General features: G+C 47.5%; 2 protein-coding genes and 1 long non-coding RNA gene across 4 annotated transcripts in view; all 3 read right to left on the bottom strand.

Moving 5' to 3' along the window:
• Positions 1-3,318, bottom strand: part of LOC125009343 (sodium/potassium-transporting ATPase subunit beta-2-like) — a 9,681-nt gene extending 6,363 nt beyond the window's left edge. Inside the window, exons 1-3 of one of the 2 annotated variants that reach the window (XM_047587238.1) lie at positions 2,763-3,318; positions 744-872; positions 38-142 (exon numbers count right to left, since the gene is read on the bottom strand). In XM_047587238.1, coding sequence (XP_047443194.1) covers positions 38-142; positions 744-872; positions 2,763-3,240 — 712 coding nt within the window. In that variant the 5' untranslated portion in view covers positions 3,241-3,318. The remainder of the gene's footprint in view (positions 1-37; positions 143-743; positions 873-2,762) is intronic. The other variant, XM_047587246.1, reaches the window with a different exon arrangement.
• A 2,210-nt stretch (positions 3,319-5,528) lies between these two features.
• On the bottom strand, positions 5,529-13,734 carry LOC125008688. The gene is made up of 7 exons (XM_047586048.1): positions 13,609-13,734; positions 11,067-11,549; positions 10,531-10,962; positions 9,528-9,927; positions 9,334-9,453; positions 7,498-7,572; positions 5,529-7,412 (listed from the first exon to the last, which is right to left on the bottom strand). The coding sequence occupies exons 2-7, from the start codon at positions 11,541-11,543 to the stop codon at positions 6,493-6,495; spliced, it is 2,424 nt and encodes an 807-aa protein (XP_047442004.1). The 5' UTR covers positions 11,544-11,549; positions 13,609-13,734; the 3' UTR covers positions 5,529-6,492.
• Positions 13,735-20,995: 7,261 nt separating this feature from the next.
• On the bottom strand, positions 20,996-22,573 carry LOC125010364. Its single transcript, XR_007113054.1, has 2 exons — positions 22,116-22,573; positions 20,996-21,271 (listed from the first exon to the last, which is right to left on the bottom strand). It is a non-coding gene; the product is annotated as an uncharacterized LOC125010364 (long non-coding RNA).
• Between the last annotated feature and the right edge of the window lie 141 nt (positions 22,574-22,714).

Below are 22,714 nucleotides of genomic sequence, written 5' to 3'. Positions count from 1 at the left end.
AGGTGATGGACAGGTGATGGACAGGTCTGTGTCTTACTCGACAGGAAGGAGTTGAGATTTTGGACGAAGTCGTCCCAGCTCTCAGTGTTGGACACAGAGAAGGTGAGGTCCAACTGGTCCCCCTTAGGACGGATCATCATCCCTGAAACAACCAATCACAGCAATTCATCCCCTGATCTCATCTACTGATCTCATCTACTGATACTGATCTCATCCCCTGATACTGATCTCATCTACTGATACTGATCTCATCTACTGGTCTCATGTCCTGATCTCATGTCCTAATCTCATCTACTGATACTGGTCTCATGTCCTGATCTCATCTACTGATACTGATCTCATCTACTGATACTGATCTCATCTACTGATACTGGTCTCATGTCCTGATCTCATCTACTGATACTGGTCTCATGTCCTGATCTCATCTACTGATACTGATCTCATCTACTGATCTCATCTACTGATCTCATGTCCTGGTCTCATGTCCTGGTCTCATGTCCTAATCTCATGTCCTGGTCTCATGTCTTGGTCTCATGTCCTGGTCTCATGTCCTAGTCTCATGTCCTGGTCTCATGTCCTGGTCTCATGTCCTAATCTCATGTCCTAGTCTCATGTCCTGGTCTCATGTCCTAATCTCATGTCCTGGTCTCATGTCCTGGTCTCATGTCCTGATCTCATGTCCTAATCTCATGTCCTGGTCTCATGTCCTGGTCTCATGTCCTGGTCTCATGTCCTGGGGGTACCTGGGGTCTCCAGCCGGTCTTGCCAGGTGGGTTTGTAGTCGTCCAGGGTCAGTAGCATGATGTACATGGTCAGAGTGAACATCCCGGCCAGGAACAGGTAGAAGACCAGGTAGAAGAGCAGGATGAGACCTGGGGGGAAGGAAGAGGGGGGAGGGGCCATTAATTCTGGGGGGGGGGGGAGGGGCCATTAATTCTGGGGGGGGTAATTTATCCCCGTTACAGCCCCTCCTCTCCTTTAAATGTTTCATTTTTATAATCCTCTTGTGTTTGACTCCGCCTCCTGTTGATGACCTACATTCTTTTCTTGGGGGGGGGGGCACTCTGTTTCCGTGGCAACAGAGTCTTGCTCCTTGATTGGCTCGTCTCTGTTCAGGTCACCCACAGGTTACTGTGGCAACAGATAACTGAAGACAAGGAGGACCAGGACCAGGGCCAGGGCCAGGACCAGGACCAGGGCCAGGATCAGGGCCAGGGTCAGGGTCAGGGCCAGGGCCAGGATCAGGGCCAGGGTCAGGGCCAGGATCAGGGCCAGGGCCAGGATCAGGGCCAGGACCAGGACCAGGGCCAGGGCCAGGGCCAGGACCAGGACCAGGGCCAGGATCAGGGCCAGGGTCAGGGTCAGGGCCAGGGCCAGGATCAGGGCCAGGGTCAGGGCCAGGATCAGGGCCAGGGCCAGGATCAGGGCCAGGACCAGGACCAGGGCCAGGACCAGGACCAGGGTCAGGGTCAGGGCCAGAGCCAGGACCAGGACCAGGACCAGGACCAGGACCAGGGTCAGAGCCAGGGTCAGGGTCATCAATGCAGATTAGAACCAGAACACAAAGTGGTTGACATCAGTCCTGGTTCTGGTCCTGGTCCTGGTCTCTGTAGAACCCGTTCAGGCTCTGTGTTTTGGTTGGTCTGTGTGTCCTCACTAGTGCAGTAAAACCAGAGGCTGTGGCCTCCTCAGTTTAATCCGGATTAATTTCCCCTGAGTCCCGGTGCATGATGGGAGATATGAGCTCATCATAGAGTCTTATGTAAAGGGCTGAGGTGAGTTTCCTCCCATTAACCTGCCACAGACCATAATAATAAGATCCTGGACCCCGGTGACCACGGTGACCAGGGTAACCAGGGTGACCACGGTAACCACGGTAACCAGAGGAATAAAAAGTAAAAGATGATGAGTCAGATGTTGTGACGTCCTGATAATCCTCAGAGATAATCTCCTCTGACACAAAGACAAAATGGAGTCAGCACTCCATTTATAAACACACCGCGTCCTTCACAGGGACACGGGGACGGAGGACGAGCGTCCGTCCAACATGTCCTCTGGGTCCCACGTGTCCAGGACATGTTCCTCAGTACTGGGATGAGGGGCCTCCATGTCCTCCATGTCCCCCATGTCCCCCATGTCCCCCATGTCCTCAGGTTGTGTTTTGTGTTGTTGAGGACCAGGACTGGTTCCTCTCTAGTCCTCACGGTCTGAGTGGTTTCAGAGTCTTTAGACGTGTTGTTTGGTTTGAACCAGTCGAGGGTTTGTTAGCGTGTGAAGCTCCGAGGATTCAGACCAGGAACCACGAACCAGAACTCATCCGTTCACGCCTCCTGAAGTCTTCATGTGCTCATCGTTCTTCTGACTGTTCATGTCCGTCTGGGTTTTTATTAGAGATGGATCCATGTTGTTGGTGTGCGCTAACTAGCAGTGCTAACTAGCAGTGCTAACTAGCAGTGCTAACTAGAGTAACCTGGGTTTCGTTGCCAGGTGTGACACAGCGTCCACTTTAAAACCCCATTAATTCAGGGAGAGAGTGAAAGGAGAGAGTTCACTCTATATCTATTTATGGATATAAACGTGTTGGCTGTTAGCATATTGTTATAAGCTAGCATGTTAGCCACCAATTAAAGATGGACGCGCAGAGCAATGAGCATCTATGATCTAAATAATAAACACATAGATAGATAGATAGATAGATAGATATGACATCTATCAACATATTGATTAATTGATGACGTCATGGGGGTGACGTCAGGACTCACCCCAGCTCGTGGCGGTCCGTCCCAGCAGCTCGTGCGTCCGCGGGTTCCAGAAAGCTTCCCGCCACTCGCCTGACCCCTTTCGGTCCTCTTCTTCCTTGGACCCGGACATGGTGGAGGAGGAGGAGGAGGAGGAGGAGGAGGAGGATGAAGATGGAGGATGAAAAGGAGAAAGATGGAGGATGAGGATGAAGAGGATGAGGATGATGAAGAGGACGAAGAGGATGAAGATGGAGGCGGTGCGGTGAGGACGAAGAGGATGAAGAGGACGAGGAGGATGAAGATGATGAAGATGATGAAGAGGACGAAGAGGATCGAGCTTCTGTCGACCAGCTGATCGATCGGAGGTCGCGGAGCTTCGTCGGTCGATGCGGACGGAGACGGGACACCGGGACCGGGACCGGGACACTGCGGTAAACCCCCAACACCGGCTGACGTCACACCGCCTCCGCCAATCACAGAGCTCCATCACCCCCTCCATGCAGCCTGTCGGGTGGATTACTATCGCTGTGAGGACGCGTCCTTCTTTCTGGGGGTTTAATCTTTTCTTTCTTTCGTGGTCAGACCTGGTCCTGGTCCTGGTCCTGGTCCTGGTTCTAGGTTGTAGGTTCTAGGTCCTGGTTCTTGTCAGGACATTAGTGGAGAGGGTTCGGGATGATTATGTCAAAGGAAGGTCCCCACACAGATAGAAACACGAGTGAGTGTGTGTGTGTGTGTTGGGTGGATTACTATCGCTGTGAGGACTTCTTGCTTCCTTCTTTCTCAGAGTTTAATCTTGTCACTCGTCCTGATCCTGGTTCCAATTCCGTTCCTGGTCGTGGTCCTATAGTCTATAGACCATGATGACTCCTCTATAGTCTACAGACCCCATGATGACTCCTCTATAGTCTATAGACCCCATGATGACTCCTCTATAGTCTATAGACCCCATGATGACTCCTCTATAGTCTACAGACCATGATGACTCCTCTATAGTCTATAGACCATGATGACTCCTCTGTAGTCTAGACTCCATGATGACTCCTCTATAGTCTATAGACCATGATGACTCCTCTATAGTCTACAGACTCCATGATGACTCCTCTATAGTCTACAGACCATGATGATTCCTCTATAGTCTACAGACCATGATGATTCCTCTATAGTCTATAGACCATGATGATTCCTCTATAGTCTACAGACCATGATGACTCCTCTATAGTCTACAGACCCCATGATGACTCCTCTATAGTCTATAGACCATGATGATTCCTCTATAGTCTATAGACCCCATGATGACTCCTCTATAGTCTATAGACCATGATGACTCCTCTATAGTCTACAGACTCCATGATGACTCCTCTATAGTCTACAGACCATGATGATTCCTCTATAGTCTACAGACCATGATGATTCCTCTATAGTCTATAGACCCCATGATGACTCCTCTATAGTCTATAGACCATGATGACTCCTCTATAGTCTACAGACCCCATGATGACTCCTCTATAGTCTACAGACCATGATGATTCCTCTATAGTCTACAGACCATGATGACTCCTCTATAGTCTACAGACCATGATGACTCCTCTATAGTCTACAGACCATGATGATTCCTCTATAGTCTACAGACCATGATGATTCCTCTATAGTCTATAGACCATGATGACTCCTCTATAGTCTACAGACCCCATGATGACTCCTCTGTAGTCTATAGACCATGATGACTCCTCTATAGTCTACAGACCATGATGACTCCTCTATAGTCTACAGACTCCATGATGACTCCTCTGTAGTCTACAGACCATGATGACTCCTCTATAGTCTACAGACCATGATGACTCCTCTATAGTCTACAGACCATGATGACTCCTCTATAGTCTACAGACCATGATGATTCCTCTATAGTCTATAGACCATGATGATTCCTCTATAGTCTATAGACCATGATGACTCCTCTATAGTCTACAGACCCCATGATGACTCCTCTGTAGTCTATAGACCATGATGACTCCTCTATAGTCTACAGACCATGATGACTCCTCTATAGTCTACAGACTCCATGATGACTCCTCTGTAGTCTACAGACCATGATGACTCCTCTATAGTCTACAGACCATGATGACTCCTCTATAGTCTATAGACCCCATGATGACTCCTCTATAGTCTACAGACCCCATGATGACTCCTCTATAGTCTACAGACCATGATTCCTCTATAGTCTACAGACCATGATGACTCCTCTATAGTCTACAGACCATGATGATTCCTCTATAGTCTACAGACCATGATGATTCCTCTATAGTCTACAGACCATGATGACTCCTCTATAGTCTACAGACCCCATGATGACTCCTCTGTAGTCTATAGACCATGATGACTCCTCTGTAGTCTACAGACCATGACTCCTATAAACCATGTTGGCTCCAGAGGATATGTGGTCTACCTTTTGACACATTTATTTGTATTTGTTCTAGTTTTTGTTACTTTTCACAAAAATGGGACAAATAAGGTTTTGTGAACGTGAGACTTAAACAAGGAACCAGTCTTGGACACTGAAGACAGAATGAGGACACATGACTCGTTGGACGTATCCTGACCTACAGAGATGCACCAGATGAATTTTGTCATGTTTGGGTTACAGCTAGCTGCTAGCATGGCTGCTAGCATGGCAGCTAGCATGGCTGCTATCACTAGTGCACGTTGATATTTGCTCTAATTATTTTATACTTTGTTCTTTATGTATCTTTTTATTTATATTGTTGACATTTCATAGTTTCTACCCTGATCAAGGAGTTTTACCTCCATCTGGTATCAAACGTTCACTACATATAAAGATATAAAGAAATAAAAACCCATAGTGGTCACAGAAAGAACTTGAACCTGACAAATTAATTAATAAACATTTACTACCAATCAACTAATGAATATCACACAGTGCTTTTACGTTGTGGTTCATTAGAATAATTTAGGTTAATTAAAGGGGTCTGATAGAAACGATGACAGACTGAACACAAAGGGACCACAGGGACCTAACTGGGCTGAGTAGACCTGTAGTTAGTCCCTGGACCCCAGGACCAGTCCCCTGTGGAAGCCTCAACACTTCTGGGAGGACGTCCTCAGGACAGGTGTGTTATAATTACCTGCTGTATCTTAACGAGGTCTCGTTAAAGCTAAAATAATTAATATCCTGTGTTTTTAAACCGTAAAATAATTTCATCACAAACAATAAAAACACACAAAGACACAAAGTCGTTACAACAGGATCATTTATACAGACTATACACCTGGACCTGGACCTGGACCTGGACCTGGACCCAGAGAACTGGACCCAAAGAACTGGACCCAGAGAACTGGACCCAGAGAACTGGACCTGGACTCAGAGAACTGGACCTGGACCTGGACCCAGAGAACTGGACCTGGACCCAGAGAACTGGACCCAGAGAACTGGAACTGGACCTGGACCCAGAGAACTGGACCTGACCTGGACCCAGAGAACTGGAACTGGACCTGAACCTGGAGTCAGAGACCTGGACCCAGAGAACTGGAACTGGACCTGAACCTGGACCCAGAGAACTGGACCTGGACCTGGATCCAAACAAGACGGTGTCACTTGTATCCCTGGACTGGAGGAGTACTGGGACCCAGAGAGAACCAGATCCAGAACATCAAAACAGTCCTCAGACCTGCAGACAGGTTGGGCGGTTCCATTGTTAGTGTTCAAGGTCCTCTAGAAGAAGAACAGATCTGGTCTCTAGAAGTGTACGTGTCCAGAATGTGGATCAGGCGGGGGTCCTCCTGGGGGGACCTCCTGGAGCAGGTTCCTTCCCAGCTGCCTGCTGATGGGGTAGTTCTGAACCAGAACCTCTTCGGTCCACTCGGCCCTGGACAGGAGCTGGTCCAGATGAGGCCCCTGGTGCCGGTGGAGAAGGGGGTACGGACTGATCGGGTCCCGGTCCAGCAGGGGCGGTCCGGGGGCTCGATGAGGTCCGTCTGGTAGGTAAGGTGGTACTGTGAGGATTGGGGGGTCCCGGTCCAGGCTCTGCAGAGGGTGGTTCTGCTGGTCCAGGTGGTACAGCTGTTTTTTATGGGCCGGGATGTGGTCTAGTCTCTGGGGTTCTAGTCTCGTATGGCACACCTGCTTTTTGAGAACGCTGAGGGGGTCCTGGTGGGGTTGGTGATCCTGGTGGTCCTGGTGGGGATGGTCATGTGGTTTCTTCTGGTTCTGGATGCTGTCCTGGGTCTGGTGGTTCATCTGAATGTGGTACTGTTGTCTCTTCTGGTCCTGCTGGTCCTGCTGGTCCACCTGGGCCTGGTACTGTTGTGTCTTCTGGTTCTGGGTGTTGTCCTTGTCCTGCTGGTCCACCTGGACCTGGTACTGCTGCTTCTTCTGGTTCTGGTTTTGAGTGTGGTCTTGGTGGCCCTGGTTCTCTTCTAGGTCCATCTGGGCGTGGAACTGCTGCTTCTTCTGGCTCTGGATCTGGTTGTGGACCTGGTTCTTGATGTCCTTCCAGTGTCTCCCTTTGAGGACCGGCTCCAGGTCCAGACAGCGCTGGCAGACCTCCTTCCCCGGAACCGACTGGACCAGGACGTGGACTCCCAGCTGCCTCCATATGGCCTCCTTCTCTGCAGAAGACCAGGGCCGGCGCTGGACCTTCCTCGGAGCCACGGGACCTGGGGGACCAAGAGACAGGACTTCAGAACCGTACCACAAGAGACCAGAACCTGAGCTGGGGCCCTAAGAACCAGGAGGACCCACCTGAGGCAGGAGCCTGTAGTCTGGACTCTGGCGGGACCAGGGAACCCACTGGTCTGGAACAGGTCTTGGTCAGAACTACAGACAGAGACAAAGGGAATCAGCCTGTAGTGCTACTGTCACTGTTGTTGTTGTTGTGTTGTTGTTGTTGTGTTGTTGTTGTTGTGTTGTGTTATGATACTGTTGTTGTGTTATGTTACTGTTGTTGTGTTGTTGTGTTATGTTACTGTTGTTGTGTTGTTGTGTTATGATACTGTTGTTGTGTTGTTGTTGTGTTATGTTACTGTTGTTGTGTTGTTTTGTTGTTGTGTTACTGTTGTTGTGTTAAAACCTCTTTGTATCTAGACCTGTTTCTCTGGCTCCTGTGTGTAAATGAGGTTTAATAATAAATGTGTTTGTTATTAATCATGTTGTGTGTTATTATATCTACGCTCTGTGTGAATAATGTTCGTGACCTGTGACATTTAAACCTCAGTGTCAGAATAAAGACGAAAGTTTGTGTGTCAGAGAAAATTCACCTGGAACAAAGTAAAACATTATTCAGAGTCCAGCTCAAATATGAATCAGTGACTGAGCTAAAGAAGATGATGAAGGTGAATCTGAACATGTGTAGAGATGTTTTAATCTATTTATGTCCAGACGGATCCACCACTGAGGCCTTTTCTGTCATTGTACATGTGTTTACAGGTGTTTACAGGTGTTTACATGTGTTTACAGGTGTTTACATGTGTTTACAGGTGTTTACAGGTGTTTACACGTGTTTACACGTGTTTACAGGTGTTTACGGGTGTACACAGGTGTTTACATGTGTTTACAGGTGTACACAGGTGTTAACGGGTGTTAACGGGTGTTTACAGGTGTTTACAGGTGTTTACGGGTGTACACAGGTGTTTACATGTGTTTACAGGTGTACACAGGTGTTTACAGGTGTTTACATGTGTTTACAGGTGTACACAGGTGTTTACAGGTGTTTACATGTGTTTACAGGTGTACACAGGTGTTTACAGGTGTTTACAGCCCCTTTCACATCGACCCGCGACGACCCATGATTTTAAAGCCATCAGGTTATTCAACCCGGGATTTTATCGTATGTTTATGGTTTTTTTGCTAAGGTCGAAGAGGTTGTGTGTTCTTGTTGTGTGTTGTGTGTTCTTGCTGTGTGTTGTGTGTTCTTGTTGTGTGTCGTGTGCTCTTGTTGTGTGTTCTTGCTGTGTGTTCTTGCTGTGTGTTCTTGTTGTGTGTCGTGTGTTCTTGTTGTGTGTCGTGTGTTCTTGTTGTGTCGTGTGTTCTTGTTGTGTGTCGTGCGTTCTTGTTGTGTGTTGTTGTTGTGTGTCGCGTGTTCTTGTTGTGTGTCGTGTGCTCTTGCTGTGTGTAGTTGTTGTGTTCTTGTTGTGTGCTCTTGTTGTGTGTTGTGTGCTCTTGTTGTGTGTCGTGTGTTCTTGCTGTGTGTTGCGGTTGTGTGTCGTGTGTTCTTGTTGTGTGTTCTTGCTGTGTGTCGTGTGCTCTTGTTGTGTGTTCTTGTTGTGTGTTGTGTGCTCTTGTTGTGTGTTGTTGTTGTGTGTTGTTGTTGTGTGTTGTTGTTGTGTGTCGTGTGCTCTTGTTGTGTGTTGTTGTTGTGTGTCGTGTGTTGTTGTTGTGTGTCGTGTGTTCTTGTTGTGTGTTCTTGCTGTGTGTTGTGTGCTCTTGTTGTGCGTCTAGATGCTGGACTGTAGAAACAGCCCTTTAGTGAACTCAGTATTAGTAGTAGTGTTCATTCAGGTGGTCCAGGTCCTGGGGGACCAGTGTCCCTGGGGGGACCAGTGTCCCTGGGGGGACCAGTGTCCCTGGGTCAGGACTCACCCTCTGGTCTTTGGTCTGGATCCTCCCTGGCTTGGACGGGCCGTCTCTTGGCTTTGGCTCCGCCCTCTGGGGCTCCTCCCCCTGGGGCTCCTCCCCCTGGGGCTCCGCCCTCTGGGCCGGCTGCAGAAAGAAACCACGGTGAAGTTGTCATGAAGCCCGGGACTGAACCGAAGACAGACGGGTCGGGGTTCTACCTGTATCTGGACCGGGGTTCTGCAGACCCAGGTTGTCCCACTCCCGGCCCAGCATGTGGTAGAAGTCCGTGGTCTTTGCCGCCACCTCCCAGTCCCCGTCCTGCAGATTCTCTCCGATGGCGATCTCACAAACCGTCTTCAGCGTGGTCTTGACGGCCAAAGGGGGGCGGCTCCACCGGTACCCCGACGCCTTCCTGGCGGCGGACAGCGCCAGACTGAGGCGACCCGGGGCCAGGAGGTCCTGCAAGTTCTGGATCCCAGAGTCCAGGGACTTGGCTGCCAGCAGCAAACGGCCCAGTTCCCTCAGCTTCTGACTCACGTAGTCGTATCTCTTCTGGCCTCCGTCCTGGTTCCCCATCAACTTGTTCCCATACTTACAGATCAGCCAATCAGACTTCACCTGCACACACAGACACACAGACAGACAGGTAGACGGGTAGAGAGACAGACAGGTAAACAGACAGACAGGTAGACAGGTAGACGGACAGATAAATGGGTAGAGAGACAGACGGGTAGACGGGTAGAGAGACAGGACAGGTAGACGGGTAGAGAGACAGATAAATGGGTAGAGAGACAGACAGATAAACGGGTAGAGAGACAGACAGACAAACGGGTAGAGAGACAGACAGACAGACAGGTAAACAGACAGACAGGTAGACAGAGAGACAGGTAAACAGACAGACAGGCAGACAGACAGGTAGACAGACAGAGAGACAGGACAGACAGGTAAACAGACAGACAGGCAGACAGACAGGTAGACAGACAGAGAGACAGGTAAACAGACAGGCAGACAGACAGGCAGGCAGACAGGCAGACAGGTAAACAGACAGACAGACAGGTAAACAGACAGACAGGTAGACGGGTAGAGAGACAGGTAAACAGACAGACAGGCAGACAGACAGGCAGGTAGACAGACAGGCAGGCAGACAGACAGGTAAACAGACAGACAGACAGACAGACAGGTAAACAGACAGACAGACAGACAGACAGACAGGTGTCCTACCTGGTGGGACACGCTGTCCTGGTTCATGCGGTGCAGGATCTCGCTGCAGCTCTCCGAGGCTCCGCTGGAGATGGGGAGGAGGCGCGAAGCCGCCGCCTGGACTCTGGCTCTCTTCCTGGGCCGGTTCAGGTCGGGGTCGGAGGTCGCGTTCTGATCCGTGGGGTCGGAGGTCGGGGGCCGTTTGGTTCCCGTCTCAGAGGGTCTGTCCTCCGGAGGCGGGTCCGAGGTCCCGGTGTCCCTGGTCTCCGGCGTGGAGGCGGAGTCTTTGGACGGGTCGATGGCGAGCTTCTTCCGACAGGACACCTGGTGCTTCCAGAGCTCAGCCCGGAGGAAGAAGCCCAGACACAGAGGACACGGCAGGTAGTTCCTGGCATCCACGTCCTCTGAGGGCTGACGCCAGGGGACAATCTCACCACTGCCCTGTCTGATCACCTGGGGACAGACAGGGCAGGAGGGGACAGGTAAGAGAGAGACAGGGAGAGAGACAGGGAGAGGACAGACGAGCAGAGACAGGTAGGCGGTGGGCGTGGCCAGACCTCGATGTTGTGCAGGTAGTTGCCTCTGCAGCGCAGGTGTTCGAGCAGCAGGTGGCGCTGCTTGGATCCAGGCGGTAAAGCGCTGGCTGCAGCTACTTCCTGTTCGTCGCCGTGTTTCCTGAGGAGGTGACGAGCGATTTTCACCTGCGGCCTCCGACAGAACACGCAGTAATGTTTCTTATCCCAGCGCCGCTTCCCCCCGCTCCACGTCCTCTTCACCGTCACGCCCTCCTTCTGGTCCTCCTGGCCCCGCCTCTTCTGCTTCTGGCCACGCCTCTTTTCACCCGGGACACGCCTCTTCTCCGCAGGGCTCCGCCTCTTCGCTCTCTGGCTCCGCCTCCCCAGGTTGCGACGGCGAGGCAGGCGGGCGTTGGGCTTCGGATCTTTGTCGGAAGGTGTCTGATCTGAGGGTTGGACTTCTGGCTTCAGTGCCATGGCGACGTCACTCTGGTCCTCCATGGCAACAGCGGTCTCCATGACGACCTGGTGGTCACACAGAGCTCGGGTAACACTCAGGTAACTTCTCTCAGGTAACTTTTCTCGGGTAACTAAGTCACTTCTTTCAGGTAACTAAGTAACTTCTTTCAGGTAACTAAGTAACTTCTCTCAGGTAACTTCTCTCAAGTCACTTCCCTCAGGTAACTTCTCTCGGGTAACTTCTCTCAGGTAACTAAGTCACTTCTTTCAGGTAACTAAGTAACTTCTCTCGGGTAACTTCTCTCAGGTAACTAAGTCACTTCTCTCAGGTAACTTCTCTCGGGTAACTAAGTCACTTCTCTCAGGTAACTTCTCTCAGGTAACTAAGTAACTTCTTTCAGGTAACTAAGTCACTTCTCTCAGGTAACTTCTCTCAGGTAACTAAGTAACTTCCCTCAGGTAACTTCTCTCAGGTAACTAAGTAACTTCCCTCAGGTAACTTCTCTCAGGTAACTAAGTCACTTCTCTCAGGTAACTAAGTAACTTCTCTCAGGTAACTAAGTCACTTCTCTCAGGTAACTTCTCTCAGGTAACTAAGTAACTTTTCTCAGGTAACTAAGTAACTTCTCTCGGGTAACTTCTCTCAGGTAACTTGGTTATCTTGGACTAAACCGTTTCCCTGTGGGGACCAATGAAGGTGGAGGAGGGACACGTGGGAGACATGCAGGACAGTTGGTCCTGAGGACCAGACGTCAGACACAGCTCTAAACCCTGACCTGGTCCCTAAATGTTCCAGTGGGGGGGGGGGTATATTATATGTTCTCGGGCCGATAAGTCATGATATCAGACTTATCAGAATGATGTCATAATGTCCTGATATTGGACCGATAATTAACGGGCTGATAATTATTGTGCACGTCTACAAGAAACCGTAGATAAATATTCTGTCATTGAAACCAACACACCAGCAGGAGCAGTTTCTGTGCAGGCTCCTTGTTGTTTCAGCTTTGTCCTAAAGTTAAATTCTCTGCTTGTGTTCACACCTGGAGACTGGAGCCCAGAACTGATCATGGGTCTAGACCCGTCATAATGGAGTCATTAACAGGAGCTGGACCCGTCAGAGGTTCTATGTGAACCTCATTAAACCTCCTCCAGACCCTCAGGAGTCCGGGTACCTCAGATGGACTGGACTCTCTGCAGACCTGGATCCCAGAGAAAACCCATGGGAACCCTGCAGCCCTTCAATGACCTGAGAGCGTCCTTCAAGCTGAGTGGAATTAAATAAATAAACTACACGTCCAGGTGAGAACGTGGTGACACGTGACAGGTTTCTGGTTGTGGTCCCCCACCACGGTTCTTCCAATGAGCGGCTGAAACTGAATGAATTAATATTACATGATGCTGCTGTCATCAGATCACTTCAAACATTTACATTAACTTCCACCCAACAGTGCAATGACCCTGACTGACACTTTAAGACTTCAGACGGACACGATCCAGACTCACTGACATCACCTGGACTCACTGACATCACCTGGACTCATTAACGTCATTAACATCACCTGGACTCATTAACATCACCTGGACTCATTAACGTCATTAACATCACCTGGACTCACTGACATCATTAACATCACCTGGACTCATTAACATCATTAACATCACGTGGACTCATTAACGTCACCTGGACTCATTAACATCATTAACGTCACCTGGACTCATTAACATCACTAACATCACCTGGACTCATTAACGTCTTTAACATCACCTGGACTCATTAACGTCTTTAACATCACCTGGACTCATTAGCATATAACCCCGACGTACCCTCCAGGTGGGAGAAGAAACCAGCAACGTTAAATCGGATGTTTTTTGAATGGAGTCTGGTCTGCGCTGGGTCCGGAGCGGCCCACACCGGGACCGGGTCGAGTCTGGAGGGAGTGTCCGATATTGGAAGCTAACAGCTAACAGCTAGAAGCTAGCAGGAGAGAGGCTGTAGCATCGTTAGCATTCCGGGAGCCAAAGTGGAGCTAGCTACCATGCTAACATGCGGCGCGGCTGGACTGAGGAGACGCTAACACACAGAGAGAAACATGAAAACATAAAACCAGACAACAACTCTCACCCTGAAGAAGGCACAACTCTGTCTGCTGCTGCTGCTGCTGCTGCTGCTGCTCCGGCTTCTTCTTCTTCTGTTACAGACACTAACTTCCTGGTCACAGCGCCTCCTGTGGCGGCCGAGTGTAAGCTCTTCTTCTTCTTGGTAGACAGGTAGTTTGTGCAAGATGCGAAACAAAAAGATTATTTTGCAAAAAGAACAAAGAATTAGGTGAGAATGGATTCTGAACTAGACTTCATAACCTTTACTAGACTTCACTACCTTTAATAGACTTCATTACCTTTACTAGAGTTCACTACCTTTAGACTTCATTACCTTTACTAGAGTTCATTACCTTTAGACTTCATTACCTTTACTAGAGTTCATTACCTTTAGACTTCACTACCTTTAATAGAGTTCACTACCTTTACTAGAGTTCATTACCTTTAATAGACTTCACTACCTTTACTAGACTTCACTACCTTTAATAGAGTTCATTACCTTTAATAGACTTCACTACCTTTAATAGAGTTCATTACCTTTAATAGAGTTCACTACCTTTACTAGACTTCACTACCTTTAATAGACTTCACTACCTTTTACTAGAGTTCACTACCTTTAACAGACTTCATTACCTTTACTAGACTTCATTACCTTTAATAGACTTCACTACCTTTAGACTTCATTACCTTTACTAGGGTTCATTACCTTTAGACTTCACTACCTTTACTAGACTTCACTACCTTTACTAGACTTCACTACCTTTAATAGAGTTCATTACCTTTACTAGACTTCATTACCTTTAATAGAGTTCATTACCTTTACTAGGGTTCATTACCTTTAATAGAGTTCATTACCTTTACTAGGGTTCATTACCTTTAGACTTCATTACATTTAGACTTCATTACCTTTACTAGGGTTCATTACCTTTAGACTTCATTACATTTAGACTTCACTACCTTTACTAGACTTCACTACCTTTAATAGACTTCACTACCTTTAGACTTCACTACCTTTACTAGACTTCACTACCTTTAATAGAGTTCATTACCTTTAATAGACTTCACTACCTTTAATAGACTTCACTACCTTTAATAGACTTCACTACCTTTAATAGACTTCACTACCTTTACTAGACTTCACTACCTTTAATAGACTTCACTACCTTTAATAGACTTCACTACCTTTACTAGACTTCACTACCTTTAATAGACTTCACTACCTTTAGACTTCACTACCTTTACTAGACTTCACTACCTTTTACTAGAGTTCACTACCTTTAACAGACTTCATTACCTTTACTAGACTTCATTACCTTTAATAGAGTTCATTACCTTTACTAGGGTTCATTACCTTTAGACTTCACTACCTTTACTAGACTTCACTACCTTTAGACTTCACTACCTTTACTAGACTTCACTACCTTTAATAGACTTCACTACCTTTTACTAGACTTCACTACCTTTACTAGACTTCACTACCTTTTACTAGAGTTCACTACCTTTACTAGGGTTCATTACCTTTAATAGAGTTCATTACCTTTACTAGGGTTCATTACCTTTAGACTTCACTACCTTTACTAGACTTCACTACCTTTAATAGACTTCACTACCTTTAATAGAGTTCATTACCTTTAATAGAGTTCATTACCTTTACTAGACTTCATTACCTTTAATAGAGTTCATTACCTTTACTAGGGTTCATTACCTTTAGACTTCATTACATTTAGACTTCACTACCTTTAATAGAGTTCATTACCTTTTACTAGAGTTCACTACCTTTACTAGAGTTCATTACCTTTACTAGAGTTCATTACCTTTAATAGAGTTCATTACCTTTAATAGGGTTCATTACCTTTACTAGAGTTCACTACCTTTACTAGAGTTCACTACCTTTAATAGAGTTCATTACCTTTACTAGAGTTCATCATCTTTAGAGTTCATTACCTTTAATAGACTTCATTACTTTTACTAGAGTTCATCACCTTTAATAGACTTCATTACCTTTACTAGACTTCATTACCTTTACTAGAGTTCATTACCTTTACTAGACTTCACTACCTTTACTAGAGTTCATTACCTTTAGACTTCACTACCTTTACTAGAGTTCATTACCTTTAATAGAGTTCACTACCTTTACTAGACTTCATTATCTTTAGTGTCCATTACCTTAACTAGAGGTTCTCAGACGTCACAGGTCCGTTTCATAACTCTGAGTCTTTTAACCCTGAAACAAGTGAAACTCAGAGTTTTCTATCTCAGCGTCGATCAGCTCAGAGTTTAAGTTTAGACTTGTTGAACCTGCTTTGTGAAACGGACCCCAGTCCTCTCTCTCTCAACACTGTTTGTCAACAAAGTTTCGATTCAAAAACATAAAACACTGTCTCCAGGAAGTCTTGGCCACACCCACTGCTGACAAGCAGCAGGAGGAGGAGCAGGAGGAGGAGCAGCAGGAGGAGCAGGAGGAGGAGCCCTGGTGTTAAAAAGCCTGAGTTTCGTGCAGGACTCAGTTGGATCTAGACAAGAACGACGACGTCATGGACAAACTACAGGTGAGTTAGAAGGTCAGGTAACTGTTAGCATGTTAGCACGTTTGAGGCTCTACCCTCTGGCCACTTCATTAGGTACACTTCTCTGCAGCATTAGTTCTTTAATGTGTAGTGGCATGTGTACCTAATATTTTGACTCAAAGCGTCTGATGGTCCAGGTCAACCAGCACCTTTAACCTGTACCTAATGAAGTGGCCACCGAAACACCGTTGACCTGACGAGCAGGTGTGAACCGGCTAAACTGTCCCGAGCCGTTTGTTTTGATAGAGGCGTTACGGGGGGAGGAGGGATCCGTTGCTAGGAGACAAAAACAAATAGAACAATGATGAAACAGCTCAGAGTCTATTCACTGGTTTAAAGTCCAGCTCAGACCTGGACCTGTAGTAAGACCAGGACCAGAGCCTGGACCAGGAGCAGGACCAGGAGCAGGAGCCTAGTCAGCTTAAAGAATTATTTCTGGTCGTGTTGCGGTTCTAGTGAGTTTGTGTTTGAGGTCTGAATGTAGCTGAGACTGAGCTGAGAGACAGGTGCGGACAGGTGCGGACAGGTGGGGACAGGTGGAGACAGGTGGGGACAGGTGGGGACAGGTGAGGACAGGTGGGGACAGGTGAGGACAGGTGTCTCTAGCTGGAGGGTTTCACATGGACACGTCTCTGTCTCCAGGTGAGCATGGCGTACCTGCTGCTAAAGATAGCCGTCGAACCGAGTGTTGTGATGGCGGAATGTCCCACGTGTCCTCAAGGTAACAAGCTGTTTCTCAGTCTGTCTCTGTCTAACCTGTCCAACCTGTCTGTCTCTACCTGTCTAACATGTCTCTACCTGTCAGGTTACTATATGGTGGAAAACTGCACCAGTGACGGAGGAGGAATCAGGTGTCGGCCATGCACCAACTGTTCAGGTAAATAAACAACAGTGGAGTTTGACTGTAGGTGAATCCACTGACTGACTGGTTGACTGATTGATTGACTGACTGACTGGCTGGTTACCTGACTGATTGATTGACTGACTGACTGGCTGGTTACCTGACTGACTGACTGGTTACCTGACTGACTGACTGACTGACTGATTGATTGATTGATTGACTGGTTGACTGACTGACTGGTTACCTGACTGACTGACTGACTGACTGATTGATTGATTGACTGACTGACTGATTGCCGGTTAATTGACTGACTGACTGACTGGTTAATTGACTGACTGGTTGACTGACTGACTGATTGATTGACTGATTGACTGACTGGTTGACTGACTGACTGATTGCCTGGTTGATTGATTGACTGACTGACTGACTGACTGACTGATTGATTGACTGATTGACTGACTAACTGACTGCCTGGTTAATTGACTGATTGACTGACTAACTGACTGGTTATCTGACTGACTGACTGACTGACTAACTGACTGCCTGATTAATTGATTGACTGACTGACTGACTGATTGATTGACTGACTGACTGACTGACTGGTTAATTGACTGACTGGTTATCTGACTGACTGACTGATTGATTGATTGACTGACTGGTTGACTGACTGATTGATTGATTGACTGACTGACTGATTGCCGGTTAATTGACTGACTGACTGACTGGTTAATTGACTGATTGATTGACTGATTGACTGACTGGTTGACTGACTGACTGATTGCCTGGTTGATTGATTGACTGACTGACTGACTGACTGCCTGGTTAATTGATTGATTGACTGACTGACTGGTTAATTGACTGACTGGTTATCTGACTGACTGACTGACTGACTGATTGACTGACTAACTGACTGCCTGATTAATTGATTGATTGACTGACTGACTGACTGACTGGTTAATTGACTGACTGGTTATCTGACTGACTGACTGATTGATTGATTGACTGACTGGTTAATTGATTGATTGACTGACTGCCTGGTTAATTGACTGACTGATTGACTGGTTAATTGACTGACTGACTGATTGACTGATTGACTGACTGGTTGACTGACTGATTGACTGACTAACTGACTGCCTGATTAATTGATTGATTGACTGACTGACTGACTGACTGGTTAATTGACTGACTGGTTATCTGACTGACTGACTGATTGATTGATTGACTGACTGGTTAATTGGTTGATTGACTGACTGCCTGGTTAATTGACTGACTGATTGACTGGTTAATTGACTGACTGACTGATTGACTGATTGACTGACTGGTTGACTGACTGATTGACTGACTAACTGACTGCCTGGTTAATTGATTGATTGACTGACTGACTGATTGCCGGTTAATTGACTGACTGACTGATTGCCTGGTTAATTGACTGACTGACTGACTGGTTGACTGACTGATTGACTGACTAACTGACTGACTGGTTAATTGATTGATTGACTGACTGACTGACTGATCTTTGCGTCCTCCAGCTCTCAGCCAGGTGACTCTGACTCTATGCTCCGCCCTCTCTGACTCTGTGTGTGGACACCAAACGTGGACGCCCCCAGACTTGGACGTGGACCTAGTGACGCTGGCAGGAGGACGACCAGGTGAGTTCCCTCCTTCTGTCTCGTGTCTCACAGGAAGTTTATTCCTGTCTCATCCTTTGTCTTCTTCTCCTTCAGCTGCTCCTCCTGAACTCTGGATCGCTGCGATGTAAGAACTGACTCTTCATTCATCATTTAAAGCCTCGGCCTCTGATTGGCTGCTCAGTCCATGTTCTAACGAAGGGGGCGGGGCCTTTGTCTCTGCAGGTCTGCGTCCCTGTTCGTGGTCCTGCTGCTTGGCCTGGTCCTCATGGCGCTGGTGTGCAGAAAGCAGCGAAGCCTCAAATCCAAAGGCAAAGAGCTCCAACCTCTCACCTCCGAGGAGCCCCACCCACTCAGCCCGGAGAAGCCCCGCCCACCCTGTGGCTCACCTGGACACATCTTCTCTGCAGGTCTGTACCTGCCCTGACTGAACTGCTTCTGAAAGACTTCCTCCCAGTATCGACACAGTCTCAACAAAGTCAGTCCAGGACCAAGAGAATCCAGAATCCAGGACTGAGAGAATCCAGGACAGATGACCGTAAATATTGGCTGGTCCAGGTGTAGCTGGTCCAGGTTTTGCCCTGGTCCAGGTGAAGCTGGTCCAGGTGAAGCTGGTCCAGGTGTAGCTGGTCCAGGTTTTGCCCTGGTCCAGGTTTTGCCCTGGTCCAGGTGAAGCTGGTCCAGGTGAAGCTGGTCCAGGTTTTGCCCTGGTCCAGGTGTAGCTGGTCCAGGTGTAGCTGGTCCAGGTGTAGCTGGTCCAGGTGAAGCTGGTCCAGGTTTTGCCCTGGTGCAGGTGTAGCTGGTCCAGGTGAAGCTGGTCCAGGTGAAGCTGGTCCAGGTGTAGCTGGTCCAGGTTTTGCCCTGGTCCAGGTGAAGCTGGTCCAGGTGTAGCTGGTCCAGGTTTTGCCCTGGTCCAGGTTTTGCCCTGGTCCAGGTGAAGCTGGTCCAGGTTTTGCCCTGGTCCAGGTGTAGCTGAGGTTTAGTTTAGCTCAGGATGAGGTCAGTGTAGTGTAGAAGTCGTTTTTATTGGTCAGGTGTTTCTGAACCTGAACCTGAGGTCAAAGATATGAACAGTAGTGATGTCTCACTCTGCTCGTGGACTGCAGACGTCCCAGGAGACGGGGGACGTGAGCGTCACCATGGAGACACCATGGATGGAAAAGTCATGCGTGTCTCAGATTATACGGACGTGACGTATTTATCTGAAAAGTGTTAGAGTCAAAGCAGGTCCAGCGCTGCTCCTACAGCTCCCATCATGCACCTGGACGGGACCTTCAGCTGTGAACACGCGTGTGATATGAAGCCTGTTGTTGACCTCAAAGAAAACTAATGATCGACGTTATTTTATGTCTTCATTTGTTGAGGAAACTAAGTGTAAATTCATGAGCATTTGGAACAAAACAAAGTTAATTTGTGTCTGTAGTCGTCACCCATTAGTGAGAGTTATAGATATTTAATTATACAGTCAGAATTACATAGTGAGTTATAGATATATAGATAGTTGTTAGGGTTAAAGCTTTAGTTAGTTAGATTTAAGGTCATAGTTATAATTATATAGTTATAGTTTTATATCAGTCCTCCATCTTTGTGTCTGGTGATTTAACTGTTGTTGCTGAACTGTGTCGACTCCATACACGTCTCAACCAACATCCTCATCCATCCATCCATCCATCCATCCATCCATCTATCTATCTATCTATCTGTCTGTCTAATATCTATCTGTCTATCTATCTATCTATCTATCTGTCTGTCTGTCTGTCTGTCTATCTATCTATCTATCTATCCATCTATCTATCTATCTATCCATCTATCTATCTATCCATCTATCTATCTATCTATCTATCTGTGTAACTCTCTGTCTTTTGTTTGTTGTTCCAGTTGAATTTTGAGACTCTGAACTGTATAATTCAGCGTTTGATGTCAGTTGTGAGCCTTTTTTTTTGTAATAAAAATAAAAGAGATAAACACACATGGTAAAAGTTGTTGTTGTTCTGTTAAAGAAACAAAAACTTGGTCCCTAAAATAACTTGGAACTGACAAAAGTAATAAATAAAAATGTTCTAATTAGCTGTGATGGTGTGTGTGTGTGTGTGTGTGTGTGTGTGTGTGTGTGTGTGTGTGTGTGTGTGTGTGTGTGTGTGTGTGTGTGTGTGTGTGTGTGTGTGTGTGTGAGCTAAAACCGTTGGCTGATAATTTCCTGATAAAAACCAGGAATGAGGAAGTAAACGTGTTCTTGACCTTGTTCGATGTGAAACATGAAGACACTGATGATTTATTTATTCTTCAGACTTTAATGATCCACCGGTGAAATTATTTTGTCACCGTAGCTTCGTTGCACATGAAAGTAAAAAAGTAAAAGATCAAATAAAAGATTAAAATAATTATAATTATCTTTATTAACAAATACACAGAAGTAGTTTTCAAGACCGTCTCCAAGGTGATGTGGTTGTTAGGCCAGTTACATAGCAACAGCATCATGGACGGTGTCTCATGGTGTCTCCTGGTGTCTCACGGTGTCTCCTGGTGTCTCCTGGTGTCTCTGAGGGGGGGTAACCTCAAACGGAGTCTGTCCTCCCGTCCTATGAACCAGGTCTCCACCGTCCCTCTGGGTCCAGGTCCAGACTGAAGCAGAGGAGGTTTAGAACCCACAACCTCCACCAGGTGACACAGAACAAAGACTCAGTTCACAAGAACAATACGAAGAGAACGTGTCAGAACCGAGAGGCTCTGAGCTTTTAGGTCCGGAATAAACACACGTCCTTGATGTTTGGGACGGGAAAGTTGAACCAGCTGTTTATTGCATGAAGAGCTTTTTATTCTCAACATCCGAGTTCAGTTCTAGTTTGTTTAGTGGTTCCATCGAAGATTCACGAGACAAATGTATGAAAAGAACCGAGTTCATTTTCACGTTAAATGATGAGAGAACCCACACAGACACAGACAGGATTAGAACCCACCCCCCTAGCCCCTAGCTCCTAGCCCTTAGCTCTTAGTCCTTAGTCCTTAGCCCCTAGCTCCTAGCTCCTAGTCCTTAGCTCTTAGCCATTAGCTTTTAGCTCCTAGCTCTTAGTCCTTAGCCTTTGGCTCCTAGCCCCTAGCTCCTAGTCCTTTAGCCCTTAGCTGTTAGTCCTTGGCTCCTAGCTCCTAGTGCTTAGCCCCTAGCTCTTAGCCCTTAGCTCTTACCTCTTAGCCCTTAGCTCTTACCTCTTAGCCCCTGGCTCTCAGCATTTAGCTCTTAGCCCCTGGCTCTTAGCATTTAGCTCTTAGCCCCTGGCTCTTAGCATTTAGCTCTTAGCCCCTGGCTCTCAGCATTTAGCTCTTAGCCCCTGGCTCTTAGCATTTAGCTCTTAGCCCCTGGCTCTCAGCATTTAGCTCTTAGCCCCTGGCTTCTCCATGAGTGTGGTGGTTTTAGATGCATTGAGGTGAATGAGTTCTGTTGACAGAGTAGCTAGTAGCTAACAGCTAACAGTGCTACACAGGTTTCTTTTTTACTCACGTTCAGCTCTTCATTCATGAAAAGGTCTCTTGTGGGACCTGGTTCCCGTCCTATCCCTGGGCCCTGAACCAGGTTCTGGTCCTGATTGTCCTTTAACCTGAATCTGCCGCGCCTTACCGGCTGTAACCATGGAAACCTGCCACTGCCGCAAACACAGCGTTGCCATGGAGCTGTCGCTGAACTTTATTCCTGGTTTCAACAACACGGGGCTCGTGTCCGTGCGGCGCGATCGCGCATGAGTCCGAGCTGTGATTGGCTCAGATGAACACACCCAGGGGGAGGGGCGTGTACGCATGCGCAGTGTTGGAGGGAGCGGGAGCATGTTGAAAAGTTGAAGAAAGTTTGTAAGAGACAAAGAGACAAGACAGGGACGGAGAGACAGGGACAGAGAGGGAGACAAGATCAGAGAGAGACTGAGACAGAGAGACTGAGACAGAGAGACAGGGACAGAGAGAGAGACAAAGACACAGGGAGACAGGGACAGAGAGAGAGAAACAGAGAGACAGGGAGACAGGGACAGAGACAGAGAGACAGGGGCAGAGAGAGAGACAAAGACACAGGGAGACAGGGACAGAGAGAGAGAAACAGAGAGACAGGGA

The sequence above is a fragment of the Mugil cephalus genome, chromosome 1 (genome assembly GCF_022458985.1).
Source record: "Mugil cephalus isolate CIBA_MC_2020 chromosome 1, CIBA_Mcephalus_1.1, whole genome shotgun sequence".
NCBI classification, from domain to species: domain Eukaryota; kingdom Metazoa; phylum Chordata; class Actinopteri; order Mugiliformes; family Mugilidae; genus Mugil; species Mugil cephalus.
This window is presented reverse-complemented; position numbering and strand designations above follow the sequence as displayed.